The 20052-nt window shown below is 37.6% G+C and overlaps 2 protein-coding genes across 2 annotated transcripts in view; one reads left to right on the top strand and one right to left on the bottom strand.

The window, feature by feature from the left end:
- Positions 1-3555: 3555 nt before the first annotated feature.
- On the bottom strand, positions 3556-17618 carry CCT4 (chaperonin containing TCP1 subunit 4). The gene is made up of 14 exons (XM_069494260.1): positions 17346-17618; positions 13545-13597; positions 12658-12747; positions 11617-11725; positions 10803-10945; positions 9934-10055; positions 9481-9613; positions 7716-7855; positions 6975-7071; positions 6780-6890; positions 6562-6692; positions 6191-6425; positions 4881-4994; positions 3556-4624 (listed from the first exon to the last, which is right to left on the bottom strand). Exons 1-14 carry the CDS (start codon positions 17470-17472, stop codon positions 4610-4612), a joined length of 1620 nt encoding a protein of 539 aa, XP_069350361.1. The 5' UTR covers positions 17473-17618; the 3' UTR covers positions 3556-4609.
- The window catches only part of COMMD1 (copper metabolism domain containing 1), a 152077-nt gene continuing 149381 nt past the window's right edge, over positions 17357-20052 (top strand). The window contains exon 1 of the mRNA XM_069494262.1: positions 17357-17546. The gene's annotated coding sequence lies outside the window, so the exon portion shown is untranslated. The remainder of the gene's footprint in view (positions 17547-20052) is intronic.

Raw genomic sequence — 20052 nt, 5'->3', positions numbered from 1 at the left:
GGTGTGCTGGTAAACAGTCAACCACTGGCTCTCTGGGGTAGAGTGTGTGTGTGAGAGAGATTAAGCCTCTAAGATTTACAGATATAAAGGATTATAGCACATGACTTAAAAATAGTGGAATACACTCTTTCCTGTAAATTCCTCTTACAAGATTGATTCTCCCAGAATAACTTGCATTAGTTTTTGTTGCTGTATTTGTCGCCAACCTATGGTTGCAATTAAATAACAACCGTAGTTCCAACATGATTGTTGGTTGATATTTACGATTAAGATGCGAATGAAACATCCAAGATACATGTCAGAATTTCACTTGTCAATGTTGTGAGCAATTTCTTTGCTTAAATATTAATAGATATTTTTCTAATACTGGAAGAATTTTCCTTTTTTCTGCTATTCACAATGAAAAGGCTACAGACATTTTAAAGCTTACTCTGCATTATTAACATTTTCCCCATTAGTTTCGTAAGTTTAAATGTCCAACTTAACCGGATGCAGGAGTTCACAACTATAATCCCAGCACTTTGGGAGGCCAAGGTAGGAAGATTGCTTGAGCCTAGGAGTTTGAGATAAGTCTGGACAACATGGTGAGACCTGGTCTCTACAAAAAATAATTAGCTGCGCATGGTGGTGTGCACCTGTAGCCCCAGCTACTCGGGAAGCTGAGGCATGATGATCACTTGAGCCCAGGAGTTCCAGGTCTCAATGAGCTATGATCACATCACTGCACTCCAGCCTAGGCAACAGGGACCTTGTTTCAAAAAAAAAAAAAAAAAAAAAAAAATTGGTGGGGGAGGGAGCGTCTGAGGGTGTTTCTGGAAGAGCTTAACATTTGAATTGGTGGACTGAGTAATGCGAAGAGAATAGCACCCCCATCCATGTTGGTGGGCATCCTCCAATCTGTTAAGAGCCTTAAGAGAAGCAAGCAGGAGAAAGCTGAATTCATTCTCTGCTGAACCGGGACACAGACCTACCCTCTGAACTCCTAATTCTCAGGCCTTTAGACCTGACTAGAGTCTACACCATTGGCTCTCTGGCTTTCAGGCCTTTGAACTACACCAACTTTCCTAAGTCTCCAGTTTGCAGATGGCAGATTATGGGCCTTCTTGGTCTCTATAATTGTGTGAGCTGCAACTCAATAAATCTTTCCAGAGATATTTCGCTATATCCTGTTGCTTGTTTCTCTGGAGCACCTTTAAGGCAGGTATACTACAACACATACATCATCTCCTATGAAACATTCTTGCCAAAAGTTTATAACCTCTTTATAGCTAATTTTTGATTTTTATGGGAAACAGAGGAACAAGTTACATAAGATGTAATCCAGATGAGATAGACAAAAGGCTTGGATTCTCTTAAAAAAAAAAAAAAAAAGCTGAAGTTCGTGAGTGTAGATCAGAGACTGGTAAGACACAACAACTAAATGCAATGTGTAAATGCCAAATGGATCTTGGTTTAAAACACATGAAAGACATTCTAGGGACAATTAGAAAAATCTGAATACAGGGCCGGGCAAGGTGGCTCATCACTATAATCTTAACACTCTGGGAAGCCGAGGCGGGATGACCAGGAGGTCAAGACCAGCCTGAACAAGAGAGAGACCCTGTCTCTACAAAAAAAATAGAAAAATTAGCCGGGCATGGTGGTATGCATCTATATTCCCAGCTCCTTGGGAGGCTGAGGCAGCAGGATGGCTTAAGCCCAGGAGTTTGAGGTTGCAGCGAGCTATGATCATGACACTGCACTCCAGCCTGGGCAACAGAGCAAAACTCTTGTCTCCCGGAAAAAAAAAAAAGAAAGAAAGAAAAAGAAAAAAAAAAAAATTGGGTATTAGACATTACAAAACTGTTCTTATGTGAAAATGTCCTCATTTGGATACTTACAAGTTTAAGTCTACAACTTACTTTCAAATGATTCAAAAATGAATTAGTTAAGCTACAATACTTGTTTTGAAAACATGCATTTTTTCCAAAGCAGCTGTTATTAGTGAACTATTTGAGCAAAATGCTAATTTCACATTTGCTTATGTGATTTCCTCAGAATAAACAATGCACTCAGCTGAATCACACCAAGAAAACACAAAACACAACTCAAAACATGTAGATACATGATCCATCGTTATGAGCCACACCCATCCACATATGGTGTTACCTTGTCATGTTTCAGATAACCCTCCTACCACTTCATGGTAACATTAGGTGCAACCCTCTTTAACATTTCCACAAGCAAGCTTTACGGCTATTTTTTTCAAGGTAAGGTGCTGTATTTTACATAGTATTTAATTATTTAATGTGTAAAACTGTTACTGTTTTTATTAGGGTTTTTTTGTTGCTTAAGTTTTTGTGCTGTGCTCCTAACCATGTTCTCCCCCAAGTCCTGTGGTTTCTATTGTGCAATTTTGCAGAATGTGGTGGCTTCTGTGTTCTTATGTGACTTCCTCAGAGTCACACTAAGAACACGCAAAACACTTGTTACAGAACCAACTATATGGCAAAATGTCAATAATTAAATCTAGGTGGAAAGTATACAATGTTCACACTGTTCTTAAAACTTTCCTACATATTTGAAATTTTTCATAATAAAAAGTTGAATGTGAAGCATAAATAGCAACCCAGAAAAAAACCACCATGCAAAACCTCTGCCCCTTAGGGTACAGTCATATCCCTTTTTATTACTAATTAAAAGCATACCCTTTAAATGTTTAACAGGAATCCTTCAGTGCTTTAGAGTTATGTAACTGTATTAAATCTCTCCTTTGAGAGCTTTCTCATTTGCTCTTCCATTCCTTAAAATAGAACTGACTTTGATTATAACGTAAACTGTAAAACCCAAAACAACTACATGGTAAAAGTAATTTTTGGAGATACAGTCTTGCTCTGTCACCCAGGCTAAAGTGCAGTGGTGTCATCATAGCTCACTGCAACCTCAAATTCCTGTGCTCAAGCCATTCTCCTGCCTCAGACGCCTTACTAGCTGGGACTACAGGTGTGCCACCACACCTTGCTAATTTTTCTCTTTTTTTTGTAGGGATGGGGTCTCATTCTTGCTCAGGTTTGTCTCGAACTCCTGGCCTCAACCAATCCTCCTGCCTTGGCCTCCCAGGGTGGTAGGATATAGGTGTGATCCACAGCACCAGGCCAATTTAATTTATATCAAAGCAAACATAACAGAATGATTGAACAGGAAATATTTAGCTTAGAAGAGTTCTCTTTAAGAATTTTGTTACATAAACTATTTGTACATGTAGGTGTAGTATAAGACATAAAAACCTTGTGCTGCCAGCCAGGCTTAGTAGCATGTATCTGAGGTCCCAGATACTTGAGAGGCTGGGGCCAGAGGATCTCTTGAGCCTAGAAGTTTGAGGCTGTAGCACGCTATGATTGCAATGAATAGCCACTACACTTCAACCTGGGCAACAAAAACCCCTTCTCTTAAAAAACCAAAATCCACACACAGAAAAACCTACCTTGTGCTGAATAACTGACAAATGATTCAATATAAATAATATGGATGAGAGAAGTATTTGACTTCAAAGATTTTAGGATATACATGACAATTGTTTTATGACAGCTAGAATTAGCATATTGTACACAAGCTCTCAATAATCCATTAAAATGAGGAACAAACCTACTAAATTACAGACAATACAGAAATCCGTATCTAAAAATATTAGGCTTACATTACCAAATTAGTTAACTACTTGAGTTCTGTGATAGATTGAAAAGGAGATTCAGACTGGTTGGGTGAAATTCTTTCCCTGCAATTCTAAGGGGAGGCCCAATTGCTTTCATCACATTCCTTGTGAAATAATCAAGAGGAGAAATGATAGGTGGAGTACCAGATTGTGTAGACCAAACTTGTGGTCTACCTTAAAGGTCTAGCCTTTATCCAAAGGCATGAAAGCTTTTATAAAGGAAGCATTTAAGTTGTTTAAAAAGATCACTAGCTACAATGTGTGTAGAATAGATGTTTAAACCCACTGAAATGAGATGTATTAGTTAATCCCTTTTGTACAAGTAGGATTTGCTACATATTTATTTGTAGAAGGAATCTAACACAGCAGGGGTTATTAATGGCAAGAGGGATTAGCATAGTAAAATAACGGAGGCCTTCATGTTTCACTTTGTATCTTTGTGTACCACTAACTTTTTAAAACACCATATATCTTACACTTTGATAGTTATTATGACAATGGACTTTTATATTGGGCCACTTTTTCTTCTAAATACTTGTTTAAAAAAAAAAAAACCAGAAATCAAATGGATAAATGCCTATGTAGAGTAAAAAGTCAGGAAAATCCCCAGGATTAATTTATAAGAAAATCAACATGTAAAAATAAACTAATTTCTTCCCTGCTTCTAAGTTTTTCCAAAGTATCAGAAATAAAAGAATGTTGGGGGGGGATAAATTAATCTGCCTTTTTAAACCAGTTATTTAATATTTTCATTAAATTGTTTTAATACAATTTCAAACAAATGCCAACTGGAAGACCAAACTCAGGAATTCACAGAGAAAACAATCTTCCAAATAACAAGGACCACCAAGGCGATCATCTTCCACTCTAGCCGATGTACTGGTGGCCATTATGATGCCAGTCAACCAGTTATCCAGATTATCGAGTGTTTACCTGATAAGAAAAAAACTTAGGTTTCAAAACCTGTGATGACAGAATTTTAAGGTGGGAAGATGTTTTAAGGTAATTAATCAAATTCCTCCCATTTTTACAGACGAGATAAAACCATTAACTATGAACCTGATATCCAAACATTTATCAAAAACAAAAACCTTAAAAAAACAAAACAAAACAAAACAAAACACAAAAACCTTCAAAAATATATGCCTTTTTGATCTTATAGGGAAATTCACAATCTATATATACTTACCACATCATCAATTTTCAGAATGCTCCGAACAGTTTCAGTTGCTAGGGTCAAAGCACTCACTGAAACCAACAGAGGCTGGACAACCAGTTCCTCCAAAATGTTGGAAATGCCACCCTGCAAATCAGTACAAGTTGCTTTCAGTGTTTGTAATTATACATAACAACTACATTGTCACCAGTGTGCCTCTAGACTGTTTCAAACCTAGTTTTCCCTTGGTCTAGGCACATCAGAGTAAGATACTCTAATAAGCTCTCCTCTACATTGTAGTTTGTATTTCAATTAAAATTTGGAAAACCTGAATTAATGCTGGATTCCTGCAACTCTAAATCCAAAACAACTTCTATGTTATTTATTTACAATATACTGGCAAAACTAGGTAGATGATTATAATATAGTATTTAAAAGTTTAATGTTTAAATCATCTCTGAATTTTAATTCTGAATCAGACCAAGTCTGATCCAGTCTTCCTTTACATCTCTTATTTCCCACCTTAAATTCTTCATTGCACTATCCTAGTCCCGTTTATTTCAGGATTACTGCTGATGGCCGTAACAGGCACCCCTGCCTCCAGTCATCCCTCCTTAAAATAGTCATCATGTTAGCTTCTTGCTTAAAAAGACTTTTGTGAATAACTACAACTGGAAGAGAAAAAAAATGTCTGCCTCAGTAATCAAGAGTCGTATTCATTACAGCTTATCTGATCTTTCCAACTTTAAAGTCCACTACATCACCAACATACAACCCCTGTCCTACACACGTGAGTAATTTCCCGATCCTTCTCACCTTTAAACCATTGCTTCCCCATCTCAAATTTCTTCATCCTCTACCCAAAGTTACATCTTCATAAAGCTTTCCCTAACCAGGTAGTGCCTTCCTTTTGAGTTCTGTACCATTCAAAGAATGTTATCTTGGACTGTCAGTTTCCCATCGTGTATTTGTCTTTATAAAAAACATAAGGGAACACTATTTACAAAGTGGATCTAAGAGCTTTCTAATTAGTAATGCATTTAATCCTTGCCAACAGGCCTATAAGGGAACTATCGATTATACCTGTTTTTACAACTGAGGAAACTAAAGAACATACTAAGTAACTTGCTAAAATCCACACTCAACAAGTGCCAGATTTAATGAACAAATACTTACCAATAAGGCATTGTCTTCCTTGTTAACTTGACGGAATACATTAACTTGCAGGTCTCATATTTAAATATAAGATCAAGCTACTAGTAAAGTTTGTCATTCAAAAGATGATTATAATACTTTTAATTTTAAATTAACCAAAATTCTCTGCAACAACTGAAAATTACTACCTTTCGGACATTAATGCCTGTAGTTTTTTCTCCTTGGGCATGCCGGTTTCTTAGTTCTGTTACCGTAGAAATGGGATTCAGGCCAGCATTTTCAGCTAGTGTAGATGGAATGACCTCCATAGCATCTGCAAAAGCACGAACGCAGTAGGATTCCATACCACTCAATGTTCGTGAATATTCAGTTAATCGCAGGGCCAACTCTATTTCTGGAGCACCACCTCCTGCAATAAGAGCTCTGAAATTCACAAACACATTTTTAGCTTATTTTATCCAACAGAAATTTATTTTTGATAACTTACACTTTAAAAATAGTTAAAATATAGAACTTTTAATGTTCAAAATGTTGCTTAATAATGTAGCATTTACATTACCTTTTCTTCACTAAACAGCGAACAACACATAGGGCATCATGAATGGAGCGCTCAGCTTCCTCTATCACCAGTTTGTTAGAGCCACGAACAACAATTGTAACTGTTTTTCCAGGGCTGGCACAGCCTGTAATCTTTAATAAACAAATTCCAAATTAAGTATCTGAAGTAAGGGTTAAAAGAAAAAAATAAATAAAGTAATAGAAGCTTAATTACAATACCTTGAGCAGTTTGCCAGAACCATTTAAACTGACTTCTTCAGCTAACTCAGCAGAACCCAGCATGTCAGCAGTGAATTGATCAATATGAGCAACTGGTTTCGTGCCAATTGTCTGGGAATAGTCAAATACACAAATTAAGGCAACATTTATTTGATTATTGGCCATTTTCCCCAAATACAGATGTAAATATTTTACCTTACAAATGAATTCAATGTCTTCTCTTTCAATATCCTTAATCACCATAATCTTCATTTTGTTCAAAAAATGTAATGCAAGATCACTAAGGGCATCTCTAAAATACAAAATCAGTGATTATGTCAATGCTAGGCTAAAAAAAACCCACTTTGATGTTCAATTGCTTTTAAGGTTTTAATTATTTTACTGTTTTTTAAATGGTCAATTCAGATTTATGAAGGAAAATGCTTTAAATATATTAGTTTACTAAGTTTACAAACTCAAAATTCTTTTTTTTTTTCTTTTTGAGACAGAGACTTGCTCCGTGGCCTGGGCTAGAGTGCCGTGGCGTCAGCCTAGCTCACAGCCAAAATAACCCAGTTTATATCAAAATATAATGAGGTCTCTTGATAGCACAACAAAGTGACTACAGTGAACAATAAGTTACAGTATACTTTAAACACTAACACAAACAAAATGACATACGCATGAAGTGATAGATTACCCAATTACCCTGTTTTGGATTAATACACATCGTATGCTTGTATCAGAACACATGCACCCTATGAATATACACAATTATTACGTATCCAAAATAATAAAAAAACAGAAAACTAAAAAAGAAAATAAATGACGCCTCACAATGCAGACTCAGTCTAGATTTCTGGTGGTTTACCCACCTCAAATGTTTCTTAAAAAATTGCTAGTGGGGATCCAAAATTAATTACCATTAAGGGATGAACAAAATAAATAGCTCCACACCTTAGAATAGACTTCTGTATGAGAAGGACATTACATCCTGTTTTTTTAATTTGCTTCACTAAATTTAAAATATAGGCTCTCTCTTCTCGCAGCACTCGATCCATCTGGGCATAGTCAGAAACCACTATTTGATTATCCATCTGTTTAAAAAAAGAACACAATAGTTTGCATTGTGTGAGATTTTAATTTTAAAAGACTTTAAAGTAAAAATATTATGTACAGTATAAATACAACCAAAATCCTACCAGGCAATAAATTGACATGCATAGAAAAAGGTCTGGAAAAATATATACACCAAACTTGGATATTTTACTTTCAACTAGATCACTGCTGTCTTACTTAAATTTTTGGAAGTATACTTTTGATAATCAAAAAATGAAAGATGATTATCCTATTTCCTGAATGTCAATCTTTTTCATATAACAAATATATGTATTACAGAAATGATTTCAGTTGCGTGCTTTTTACTCTAAGGCTTTTTATACAAGTGGTATGCTGAGAAGACAAGGAAAATCTTGTTATAAAAGACATAAAACATTTTTTTTTTTTTTTGAAACAGGGTCTCACTCTGTCACCCAGGGCTACAGTGCAATAGCAATCATCATAGCTCACTGCAACCTCAAACTCCTGGACTCAAGCAATCCTCCTGCCTCCAGCCTCCCGAGTAGCTGGGACTATCAGCGCACACCACTACGTCTGGCTAATTTTTGTTTCTTGTAAGGATGGAGTCTCACCCTTGCTCAGGCTGGTCTCAAACTTCTGATTTTAAGTGATCCTTCCACCTCAGCCTCCCAAAGTGCTAAGATTATAGGCATGAGCCACTGTGCTCAGTCAACATTAATTTTTAGTGGGCCAAACATCTGAGAAACAAACTACTAAACAGGAAACTGGTACGCTAGCACAATGTAAAATGAGAGCAAATCTGAGTGAGGTAACAACCACCCCTTATAGAGACTGGCATTTAACATATAATAGATATGGGAATATCTTAAATAACAAACAATTTCTTTATAGATTTGTCACTGTGGCACTAATTTCTATTTTTGTTTCAATTTTACTAACACTTTTGAGATCTATGCTTTTAACCACTAGTATCAACATTTTCTATTTTTATTTTAATGAAGAAATATCTGAGCCAGGTGCCGTGTGGTTCACGCCTATAATCCCAGCAATTTGGGAGGCCAAGAGTTTGAGACCGGCCTGGGCAACATAGTGAGTACCCACTCTACAACAAATAGAAAAATTAGCCAGCTGTGGTGGCGTCCACCTGTAGTGCCAACTACTCAGGAGGCTGAGGTTGGAGGATTACTTAGGCCAGGAATATGGGGCTGCAGTGAGCTAAGATAGTGTCACTGTACTCCAGCCTGGGCAAGACTCTTATCTTTTTTTTTTTTTGGAGACAGAGTCTCACTCTGTCAACCCAGCTAGAGTGCAGTGGCGTCATCATAGCTCACTACAACCTAAAACTCCTGGACTCAAGTAATTCTCCTGCCTCAGCCTCCCGAGTATCTGGGACTGTAGGCATGCGCCACCATGCCTGGCTAATTTTTCTATTTTTGGTGGAGATGGGATTTAGTTGCTCAGGCTGGTCTCGAACTCCTGAGCTCAGGCAATGCTCCTGCCTTGGCCGCCCCGAGTGCTAGAATTACAGGGATAAGCCAGCGCGCCTGGCCAAAACCCCATCTTAAAAATAAATAAATAAATCTGAATTATTAGAAAGTTAAACGCACAAACAAGGAACCAATTTCATTTGGATTCTACTTACATCTGTTTTGGGGGCAGACAAGCAAAACTGAATAAGCCCAATCTTAGCCTTTTCAACTCTGGTTATGCCAGAATTTGCCACTTTTTGGGTGAGAACCAGCCCTTCTACCAATTCACAGTCATCAATTGTCCCACTAAGAAAAAAGAAAACAAAGAGCTCATAGTTAAGATGGAACGGAAATCTGTTATAGATCACTAACAGATTAAAATGCATCAGTCCAGTAACATGTGATTCAGCCTAACATTTATTATTGCCCCATTCCTGGACCTCTTTGATCCACTATTACCTTATAAACAAAATCTTGAGATTCCCATACTAATACAAGTTCTCATGAAAACAAAACCAAAAAGAGAGGACTTTCATCTAGGTGTTTTTCATTTAACCTATTTACTTCTGGCAATAGCTTATAACTGCTTTCAAATTTTTATCAAAGTTATAATTAGAAATGCTTACCCAAGCTTCTTAACTATTTTAATATCTCTAAGATCGACACTAGTGGCTGTGGCTGGGTCAATCACTTTCATCACTGCATTTACACTCATTGGAGAAAGTAGACTTGAATATTGAGAGACAACCTAGAATCATTAAAAAAAAAAAAAGGTTACCTTCACAGTAGGAAAAACATCTCAATTCTTACATGACAAAGATATTAAAAAGGGCTCTAATTACTTTATTTGAGCAGGGCAGGGGCAGAAAGACGGAAACACATGAGAAAATATTCTACACAAACTGCCTTTTCCACTCAGGTTGTCAGTCACCAGGGGCACAAAATAAAAATATGTATGCTTGCCTTTTGCTTTTATTAACATAAGTTGTTGAAACTGTCTAGATATGAATGTGTGATCAGGTATCAATATTGTATATGTGCACCCCTAATAATGAGGGGCTGATAAAAATAGCTAATTGCTACATTTATTATATGCCAGGCAATGGTCTTAGCACTTTTACATATATTAACTCTGATTTAATCTTCAGATGGAGAAATTGAAACTGAGAGGTTATCATTTGCCCAAAGTAACACAGCTTAATTAAGTGGTAAAGCCAGCACGGAACAAATACAAACAGTTTAGACTCTATGACTAATGTTTACAAACATTATGCTACACCATCTCTATTCTGAGGACATTCAACAATATAACTTAGTGTCTCTAATACTATCTAACTCTCCATTTACCATTCAAAGATAATTAGTATATGGATTTAATACTGATGAAAAGGAAAAAGGATGGGGGTGTATGACATGACAGAAAAGAGGTGACATATGAGTGCCCAAGAAACACACCTTAAACTAAGTTGACAACTATCTTTAGTGCTTGTCTCACCTTGGAGTTCAATGAAGTGGTTGCACTATTTAACAAAGTTTCTCTGTCACTTAGTTCCACAGGTCGAGACATGTCAGTCAAGATTTCAATACCCTTTTCCAAGGCCTTCTGGAATGACTCGGAAATGATGGTTGGATGAATCCCTGTCATTTGTGAAACTCTAGTTATTTTATTACAACAGATAAACTACATGTTTGACATGACTTAAAGCGTTTCTACTCATTAAAATATCAAAGCAGTCACAAATTTAGTTTATGCTTCAGTTGTACACACAGTAGCTTAAATAACCTTAACTGCTAATTCTGACTAATGATTTACTTCCATTTAATTTAAAATAGATCAATTACATATTCATGTGATGCTCAAGATTAAAACCAAATTTTATCCTCTTCAAAATATCACAAATCTACATAATAAGTAGAATAAGTGATTAGAGAGTCACTACAATTAAATACTGCTTACCAGAGCAAGAACACTAACACTTTCTCTGGGAAAGAGACTCATTAAGAGTCTAAGATTAGTAATACCACCACCATTCATGTTTGAACAGCAAAATTCTACTCAATTCCACTCAAAAAGAAACCTGGCAAAAATCAGAAGCAAAAAGGAATTTTTTTCTAATTTATAGCATAAATATACCCAAATCTAAACATTCCTGATAAAATGATTAGTTTTTCCAAATTAAATCTTAAGTCCCATATTACTTAAGAATAATTTGGCTTTTTCTATATTACTTAAGAATAATTTGGCTTTTCCTTAAGTTTTTTTTGTTACTTTTCTGTCTTTATTCAGCAATAAAGCATGTCCCACCTACCTTTCTGAAGAAGCTTGGTACAAGAATCTAAGAGAGAGCCAGCAATGATGACTACTGATGTGGTGCCATCTCCTGCTTCTATATCTTGAGCCTTAGACAGCTCCACCAGCTAAGTGAATATAACATGCTAATTGTTCAATGAGAAACAGGAGAATCCAGTAACACCTAATTCAAATTATCACAAACACAGATTTGAAGATTCAATATAATTCTTAACTTCTGATTTGTCACCCACCTTGGATTTCATTTAAAAATGAAGACTGATGTATTTGTGGTACAAATTCTACTTATAAACTTTCTTTATAAACAGGATTTCTCATTCAGATTGTGGGTTGTAAATACTCCCGCCACAAGCTACTTGAAAGAAAGCTATCAGAAAGCAAAAGCATTGTTTCATAGACTTGGAAGCTATGAAATGGGGCATTCCAGATCAGAGCAGAATATCAGTTTAAAGTCTTTTGCCAAGTTTATCTCAGTTGACCTCATGTGAGCATAAATCTGATTCATTTAAAAAGCCATCTTTGCATAATTCAAAGGGACTTTTTAATAGATAAAAATTTTTCTAAGACAATGCTTTTGCTGATATGGTGACTTGTCTTTTGACACTAAAATCATCTTTTTGATCCTTATTTGAATTGGTAATTATTTTTAATAAGTATCAGTATAATTTAGACAATTTATTTTGCACACGAAAGTATTTTGTTCTCTTCCTTCTAATACCTATTAAACTAATAATCTGTACTAAAAAAGTACCATTTATGTTTTTAGCTCCTCCTTCCTCAACTGTATGGAACACTTTTGTGGACAAGTACAAGGTATTCATGTTTTAGTATCACCTCGTACCAGAGAGCAAAATGCTAGGCACACAACGTATCCTAAAAATATGCCTATTTAGCATAAAGAGAAAAAAATTCACCATGCTTCTATGATATCATGTGATCAAATAAACAAATTTAACTGTTCACCAAATATCAAACAATACACTTAAACAAACAAACAAACAAACAAAACCCAAAACACCTCAGCTAAAATTGTACTTACCATTCTGGCTGCTGGATGTAATACCTGCATTTGTTTCAGAATGGTGGCACCATCATTGGTAATGGTCACATCACCTTTTCCATCTTGAATCTGGAAAATTTATTTATTTTTTTTAAAGTTACATTTCAATGTGACACCCTAATAGCTCTACTAAATTTTAATACTTCATAGTAAAGAAATTAATTTATGTTTGCTCAGTGCTTACTTTTAAATTTTCTTCCCTTACATTAGTACAGTAGTTTAAGAATATGCAGTAACAGCCCAACTTTACACAAGAAAAAATGGGCTTTGTTCTAGTATACTTTAAAAGTGAAGGAATTTAGACACCAAAAAGAGAAAGAAAGAAAGAAAGAGACCACAGAAGAGATACTATGAAGAATCACTATCATTCCTTGTTTCATATTAATCAGAAACATAATTTCTACCATGGATGTCCGAAAAGACATGCAATGTGGTGAACACAATTCTTACAGTCAATATAGTTTTCATAGTATTCTCTAAAAGAACAACAGCATTGTTAGGAAGGATACCTTTTAGAATATCCAGAGGAAATAATTATCCAGGCAATGCTCCATATTGTTTTATTTCGCACAGAACTATAATAGGATAGTTACATCCATAAGGAACACTGAACTCAAGCCCTAATGCCTGGATTTAATATACAACAAATAACTACTTTCGTGTATGCATTCTCATCGATTAAAAACCATTAAATGAAATATGAATTATAGTTAAGTCTTGTTTACTCGAAAGTAATCTCTCCCTCCTCTAAACATTCAAGGTACCTCTCTAACACTTCCTACTTTTTAAACAGCACTTCTTAAGCCTCCATCAAGATTTTGCAGTGCACAGTAAGAACTGAACGAACTGAATGATTCAGCTTTTACCATTTTATCCATTCCTTTTGGTCCAAGGCTTGTTCTAATAGCATCAGCAACCGCTGCAGACAGGAAAGGAAAAAAAAAGAATAAAGTTAAGACTCTTAAAGAAATGGGGTCTCACTAAGTTGCCGAAGCTGACCTCCAACTCCTGGGCTCAAGCAATCCTCCTGCCTCAGCCTCCTGATTAGCTGGGACTACAGAAAATCAAGACTCTTCAGCCGAGGTGGGCGGATCGTTTGAGCTCAGGAGTTCGAGACCAGCCTGAGCAAGAGCGAGACCCCATCTCTACTAAAAATAGAAAGAAATTATATGGACAGCTAAAAATACATATAGAAAAATTAGCTGGGCATGGTGGCGCATGCCTGTAGTCCCAGCTACTCGGGAGGCTGAGACAGGAGGATCCCTTGAGCTCAGGAGTTTGAGGTTGCTGTGAGCTAGGCTGACGCCACAGCACTCACTGTAGCCTGGGCAACAGAGTGAGACTCTGTCTCAAAAAAAAAAAAAAAAAAAACCTCTTCAAAGAGCAAAGTATTTCTCCTCTCGAATGATCACTGTATCTTTCTGAGGATATGGCGTATATATAACAGTTCACTGTGTCCACTAAAGAAAATTCAGTGTCCAATAATAATGTACTAGGTACGGTAATTATTTTACTTCTTTTAAATGATGCTCCACTTTTTTTGTTAAAGTTGCTTTATTTGTGCTCTGCCTATGGCAGAATATATCTTGAAAACATACCTAATTTTCCTTTAAACATTAAAATGGTACAATCTAGTTATGAGCTCTGATTGAGGACTGTATTGTTTCTTCCACTCCTTAAAACAAGACAAGCAGCAATAGGACAGGCTAGAACTCCTAACATATTGCAGATTGAGTATCCCTTCTCCAAAATGCTTATGAACGGAAGTGTTCTGAATATTTGCATTATACCAGCTGAGGATCCCTCACCCGAAAAAAGCTGAAATGTGAAATACTTCTATGAGCATTTCCCTTGAGCATCATGTCAGCGGTTGAAAAGTCTCAGATTTTGGAGCATTTTGGATTAGGAATGCTCAACTTCTTTGTGATTCACCTATTTGTTTACTCTGTCTAGTATGTTATCTCTGAGATTAAAGATTTTTGTTTTGTTCACTTATGTGAATGTGGTATATAGATGATCTGCAGTAAAAACTAACATTAACACTGCCAAAAGAGCAAAGCACAGTGGAAATGCTGTAGAGCAACACACCCTTCAATAAAACCAACCAAGAAAACAAGACCCTCAAATCATAGCTTTTGGTCATCAGTATGTTATAAAACATTTCTGGATATACAGTCTACCATTCCAAAGCTATGTTCTTATTAATTATTAAAGTTAATATTGTCCTAATATTAACTAAGCTAATTATTAAAGTCACATTTTTATTAATTATCCATGAGAATGTTTCTATTTTATTAATTCACTTATACTTTGTAAGAGAAATTGGAATTGATGAACAGTACTTGATTCCCTTTTCTTTGACAAGCCCAGGACAAAAGATTATCTTCCCCTTTCTCACATATCATGTCACCATATATACATAGGACTGCCCAACTCCACAACTAGCATAATGCTGCCCCCCCCCGTGTGTGAATAATACATAATCTTACAGTACTTAAGAGAAAATACCTTATATAATTTAAAAATTATATTTTATTTGATAAGTTTGGTCTGCTGTGCCTAATTATCCTGTCATTATTACAGTTTCAGGCAATTTTAGTGCACGTGCATAGCCATGACTCTACAAGAGGGACTCACTTAAAAAATGCGCTTATCTTTATTAATGTGAAGACTCTAGAAAGACACTATCCAAATAAACACTTAGACTTCTTACATCTCTTAAAGTGCCTGAAGTTTAACATATCATGTGGCACGAAGTACATACAAAGCAGTACCTGTTAAATGACTCATGCTGAATAGTATTCATACTACTACTGAGAGTATAAACAGCTTATTGGAAATTATAACTTCTACTACTTGTGTGTGTGTGATTTTTTCATCAACAAATGGTACTACTAGTCTCTTTTTGATAACAGCAAAATAAAAAACTGACCAGGCACAGTGACTCATGCCTGTAATCCTAGCACTTTGTGAGGCTGAGGCGCGAGGATCACTTAGAGTTTAACATCAGCAAGGGCAACACAGCGAGACCCTATCTCCAAATAAAAACAAAGTTAAAATTAAAAATCTGGCTCCCAAAATTAAACCAAAGATGCATCTGGCAGCAGCTTTTCTCAATCATTTTGTGGGGAAAAACTAGTTGTTTCCCTTTGCTCTCTGAGCTCTCGTCGCTGAAGTTACAAGAGGTCAGGTCCCTAGATAATTTAGGTGGCCTTTCCTTCCTACATGTATACCTCCTCTGCTGTTTCAGTTCTCTGTGCACTGTTGTTTCAAAGGTTACTAATGTCAATTTCCCATTTTGTATCTTGTTTGTTGAAAAGCCGTATTATTCTCTTGACCATCCAAATGGCCCCAGAATTTACCCTCTCACCTCATGAATTTAAGCTAATCTAATAAATTTAAGTTTCAGCTATGCTCCTAGACAACTGTCTACTCTATCCTAAACCTACCAATCTGGTCATTGTGATCTCTACAACGCATTAGGCCCAAACTAGAAACTATTACCTGTTCTTTGCCCATCCTCCCCCTCCAGCGTACCTATCTTAGCATCATCACATTCCCAGTCACGTGGGCTGATGACTGCAAATACTTGCAGAGAGTGTACTTTATATACATGTATCTTCATATACTTTCTCACTTAATCCTCACAGCAACCCTGTAAATTAGCTATTACCTCATTCTACTGAAAAATGGTCTGTGGCTGGGAGAGATTAAGCCAAATGCTTTCCAGGACACCAGGCCCTTGAAGATCTGGTCCCAACCTGGCCTAACCTCTTCTGCATACATCTTATTCTCCAACCGTAACGAAATATGAATTATACTCAATACACAACTGGGGGCAAGATTTTTTTAAGCCTTTGTTCTCACTTCTCCTTCCAGATTTTTCTATCTCAATTCCACTTAATCTTCACAACTCTAAAAAGCAAACATTTTCCTGAAGGTAAAGAATCCTTGGCTCAGAGGTTAAAAGTCACAAAGCCACCAAGTAACAGAAACAGATAAAATTCAGGTTGTCCTGATTTCCATCATGTGCCATTCTGTTTTACAAAAACCAATAAATTATCTGTTTCTTGGTTTGCTTGTGTTTGTACGTGCAGAGACGACATAAATGCACAATGTAGCTTTCCATAATTACTCCCAAACAAGACGGGTAAATCGGTCCCCCACATCCCAATACAATGGGCCCCACCCCAATTACACGCGGAGAGTTTACTCAATTCGTCTCAATAGTTGAGCCTAAGGGAATTTGTTTAAGGACCACTTCTGTAAAAATAAGACAGCTGAAAAATACTGTGCTAACATTCCACCACGTCCAATAAGCAGATAAGCGACAGCCCTAAAGCGTTAGATCCCAAGGGACCGCTGCTTGCGATCCTCGGCATTTTAAACTGAACTGCTTTCGGTTCCAATGTAATGAATAACACACAACCCAGAATGAAAACTAGAAGAGACTAGCATCCAGAATGACGCAGGTCCAAAGACTTCCATACTCCGGGTTGGCAATCATCGGTAGAAAACCAAAAGAATCCCTCCACAGAGCTGCTTCTGCTGGGAGGACTACAAGGGGTCGCCTGAAGAACAGGAAATGAGCCATACCCACTCAAGACCGGGATGAGAGTGCAGAGCACGACCCCGCAGTGCCGCGGGCCAGGCCCTGGGAGCGATACCTTTGGCCGCAGAAATGTTGCTGAAGCGGATCTGGGCTGGCTTGTCGCGGTCCTGATAGGCGCTTTTTCCGCGGCCGCCGGCAGCTCCGGCTGGCGCCCCGCTCCGGGGTGCCACGTTCTCGGGCATGGCAAACTTGGCTGGGTCTACGCGGGCTCGGGAGGGACGGATGGACCCGGATTCAGGCCGGCCACAAACTAACGGTAAGCGTCCACCACCTCCAAGAACCTTCCAGAAAGAGGCGCCGGCGCCAGGAGAAGGCGGAGTTGGAGAAGGGGGCCTTCCTAGCGGTGCGGCGCTAGCGTGACGTAGAGGCTGCCCGCCGCGCGCCGGGTGAGGTGGTTGAGCGCAGGGAACTCCGAGCTCGCAGAGTTGTCGGCCTGGGCCGCTGGGGATGAGGGGCGCGTTCACGTGACGCAACAATGACAACGCGCGACTTTAAAGGCGGATGCTGGGGACACCCATATCTTCTCGCTCCACCCTCTACGGCTGTAGGGGCCTGTCTTTTAAGGCAGGCTGGACCCTTTCGCGGGGTGGTGCGGGCACCGGAACTACTGGCGAGCGGGAGTGGCTGAGCCAGTATTCACCTGGCCGCGCAGACCTGAACTTTTTTCAGTTTTATTCATTTTGAAAAGGAGTCGGAAAAGAGAGATTTTGGATGAGTGGATGCTTTCCTTTGCTGTAAGTGTTGAGGCTCGTTGTCTCGTATTGATATTGGGTGGTAGAGATTTAAAAATACCCTAGATAAAAGCCAGAGAATCCCCAAATTTTGAAGCTGTGACTGTCCGCCTGGCATTAAACAATACATAAATGCTAAAAATTTGCTTGCGTTAGTGTTGTTGCACATTAATTCTTCATTAGAATGGTATTTCAACAAATACTGAATCATAAAAACTTTTGTAGAGTACTTTATATAAACAAAGCACTCTTGCTAATGAAGTATAGAGATATTTTTAAAATTCTATCAGATCCAAGCAGACATGAGGCATATGTGGTAATGTTGACAATAATAAGAGCCTTATATAATTTCCTGATGATTTGTGAAATAGGTTTTACAAAACAATAATACTCGGCCAAGCATCCCAATGAAGGTTCCCTCTAGAATGGATGGCCCACCATGCCCTAGACCCCCAGTAACAGGATTGAACGATGCACTGGTTAGGGTTAGAAAAGGAGAGAGAGATGTGTATGTTTTATCTCTCTTAGGTTTTACTCCACTTCAAAGACAATTTTTATTGTTATGTTATCTTCTCTGCGTCAGTTTATGTTATTGAGACCTCCATGAAGCCCTGTTTTCCTAAACCATACTGTTTGCATCATTCCTGTTTAAGATTAGCTTGTGTGAGACAAAGTAGCCAACAAGAGAAGCCATGTTTACTTATTCTTTTTGCCAGCAGAATTTCACAAAGCCCCTGACTCAGTGACTGAGTGCAGCCCTCTGGAAGAATGCCCTGAAGATGGTAAGCAGGATAGAGCACAGGTTCCCGTCTCTTGTCTGAATCATTGCATTTTTAGAAAAGAAAAATTAAATCATCGTAGCCCTTCCCTCTTCCTGTACAGAAGATAACGTCCTACAGGATTAATGATTATGCCTCTGTAATCTATAACCAGGTATACTTTTGCACTCAAATTTTGATGATATTTTGCTCTAATGTAACTTCTGAGCACATGCAGAAACGCCACTACTGGTATATAAACTGGGCTGAAACACCACCTTGGAGTGGTTTAATAGAAACTCTCTGAAAGACTCTCCCAAGTTGCAGTCCTCGGTAAGACTTCTGAATAAAACTAACTTTAATTCTTTAAAAGCCTGGTTTTTTTTCTTTAGTTGACACTTGAAATATTAACATGAAACGGAGGCTTGTTTTCATTAAATATATTTGATTTTCCTAATTTTTTTTGAAAGGTGTCTAATTAGATTTATATCTCTTTCTCACTCTTGGTTGAAATATTTCTATCTTAAAATGAGAAGAGGAAAAGCCAGAGGAGGGTGCTGGGAAACTTGGAAGGTTTATGATATATGATTAGTAAAGAATGAGATTTTTTTTTTAACATATTAACGGCCATGTGAATTGTATTTAACTCAACACTAGTTTTGAGCCTGGGGTCTCCTGAAGCACATGTAACTCACATGTCTGTTCACTTTGGGAGCCAAGAGAACTATTTTTCAAGTTGCATGTAACTCCTGCACAGGAAACAATAAAAAGTAACAAATTTTTCATTAAATTAGAACATTTGTTTGTGAAGTTTTTATTCTATTTTTGTAATAAAACACCATGCCCCCAAGGAAAAAAAATTTTTAGTGTGACAATGTGTTAAAATCTAAAAATAATGAACTAATCTTTATTATAGTGTAGCTGAGAGCTAGAAAAATCGCAAATTTGTGGAGAAATAAATGATTGTTGTTTTGGGGTTTCAGGATGTAGTGGAGCCCAACACAAAAGTGTGGCAAGCTGGGTATGGTGGTGCATGCCTGTAGTCCTCAACTACTTGGGAGGCTGAGGCTGGAGGATCACTTGAGCCTAAGAGTTTGAAGCTGCAGTGTGATAGGATCTCACATCTCACCAGTGAATAGCCATTGTACTCCAGCCTGGGCAACATGAGGAGACCTTGTCTTTTAAAAAAAGAAAAAAATTAGGCCGGGCGCGGTGGCTCACACCTGTAATCCTAGCACTCTGGGAGGCCAAGGCGGGTGGATTGCTCAAGGTC

Source organism: Eulemur rufifrons, chromosome 19 (assembly GCF_041146395.1).
Source record: "Eulemur rufifrons isolate Redbay chromosome 19, OSU_ERuf_1, whole genome shotgun sequence".
Lineage (NCBI taxonomy): Eukaryota > Metazoa > Chordata > Mammalia > Primates > Lemuridae > Eulemur > Eulemur rufifrons.
This window is presented reverse-complemented; position numbering and strand designations above follow the sequence as displayed.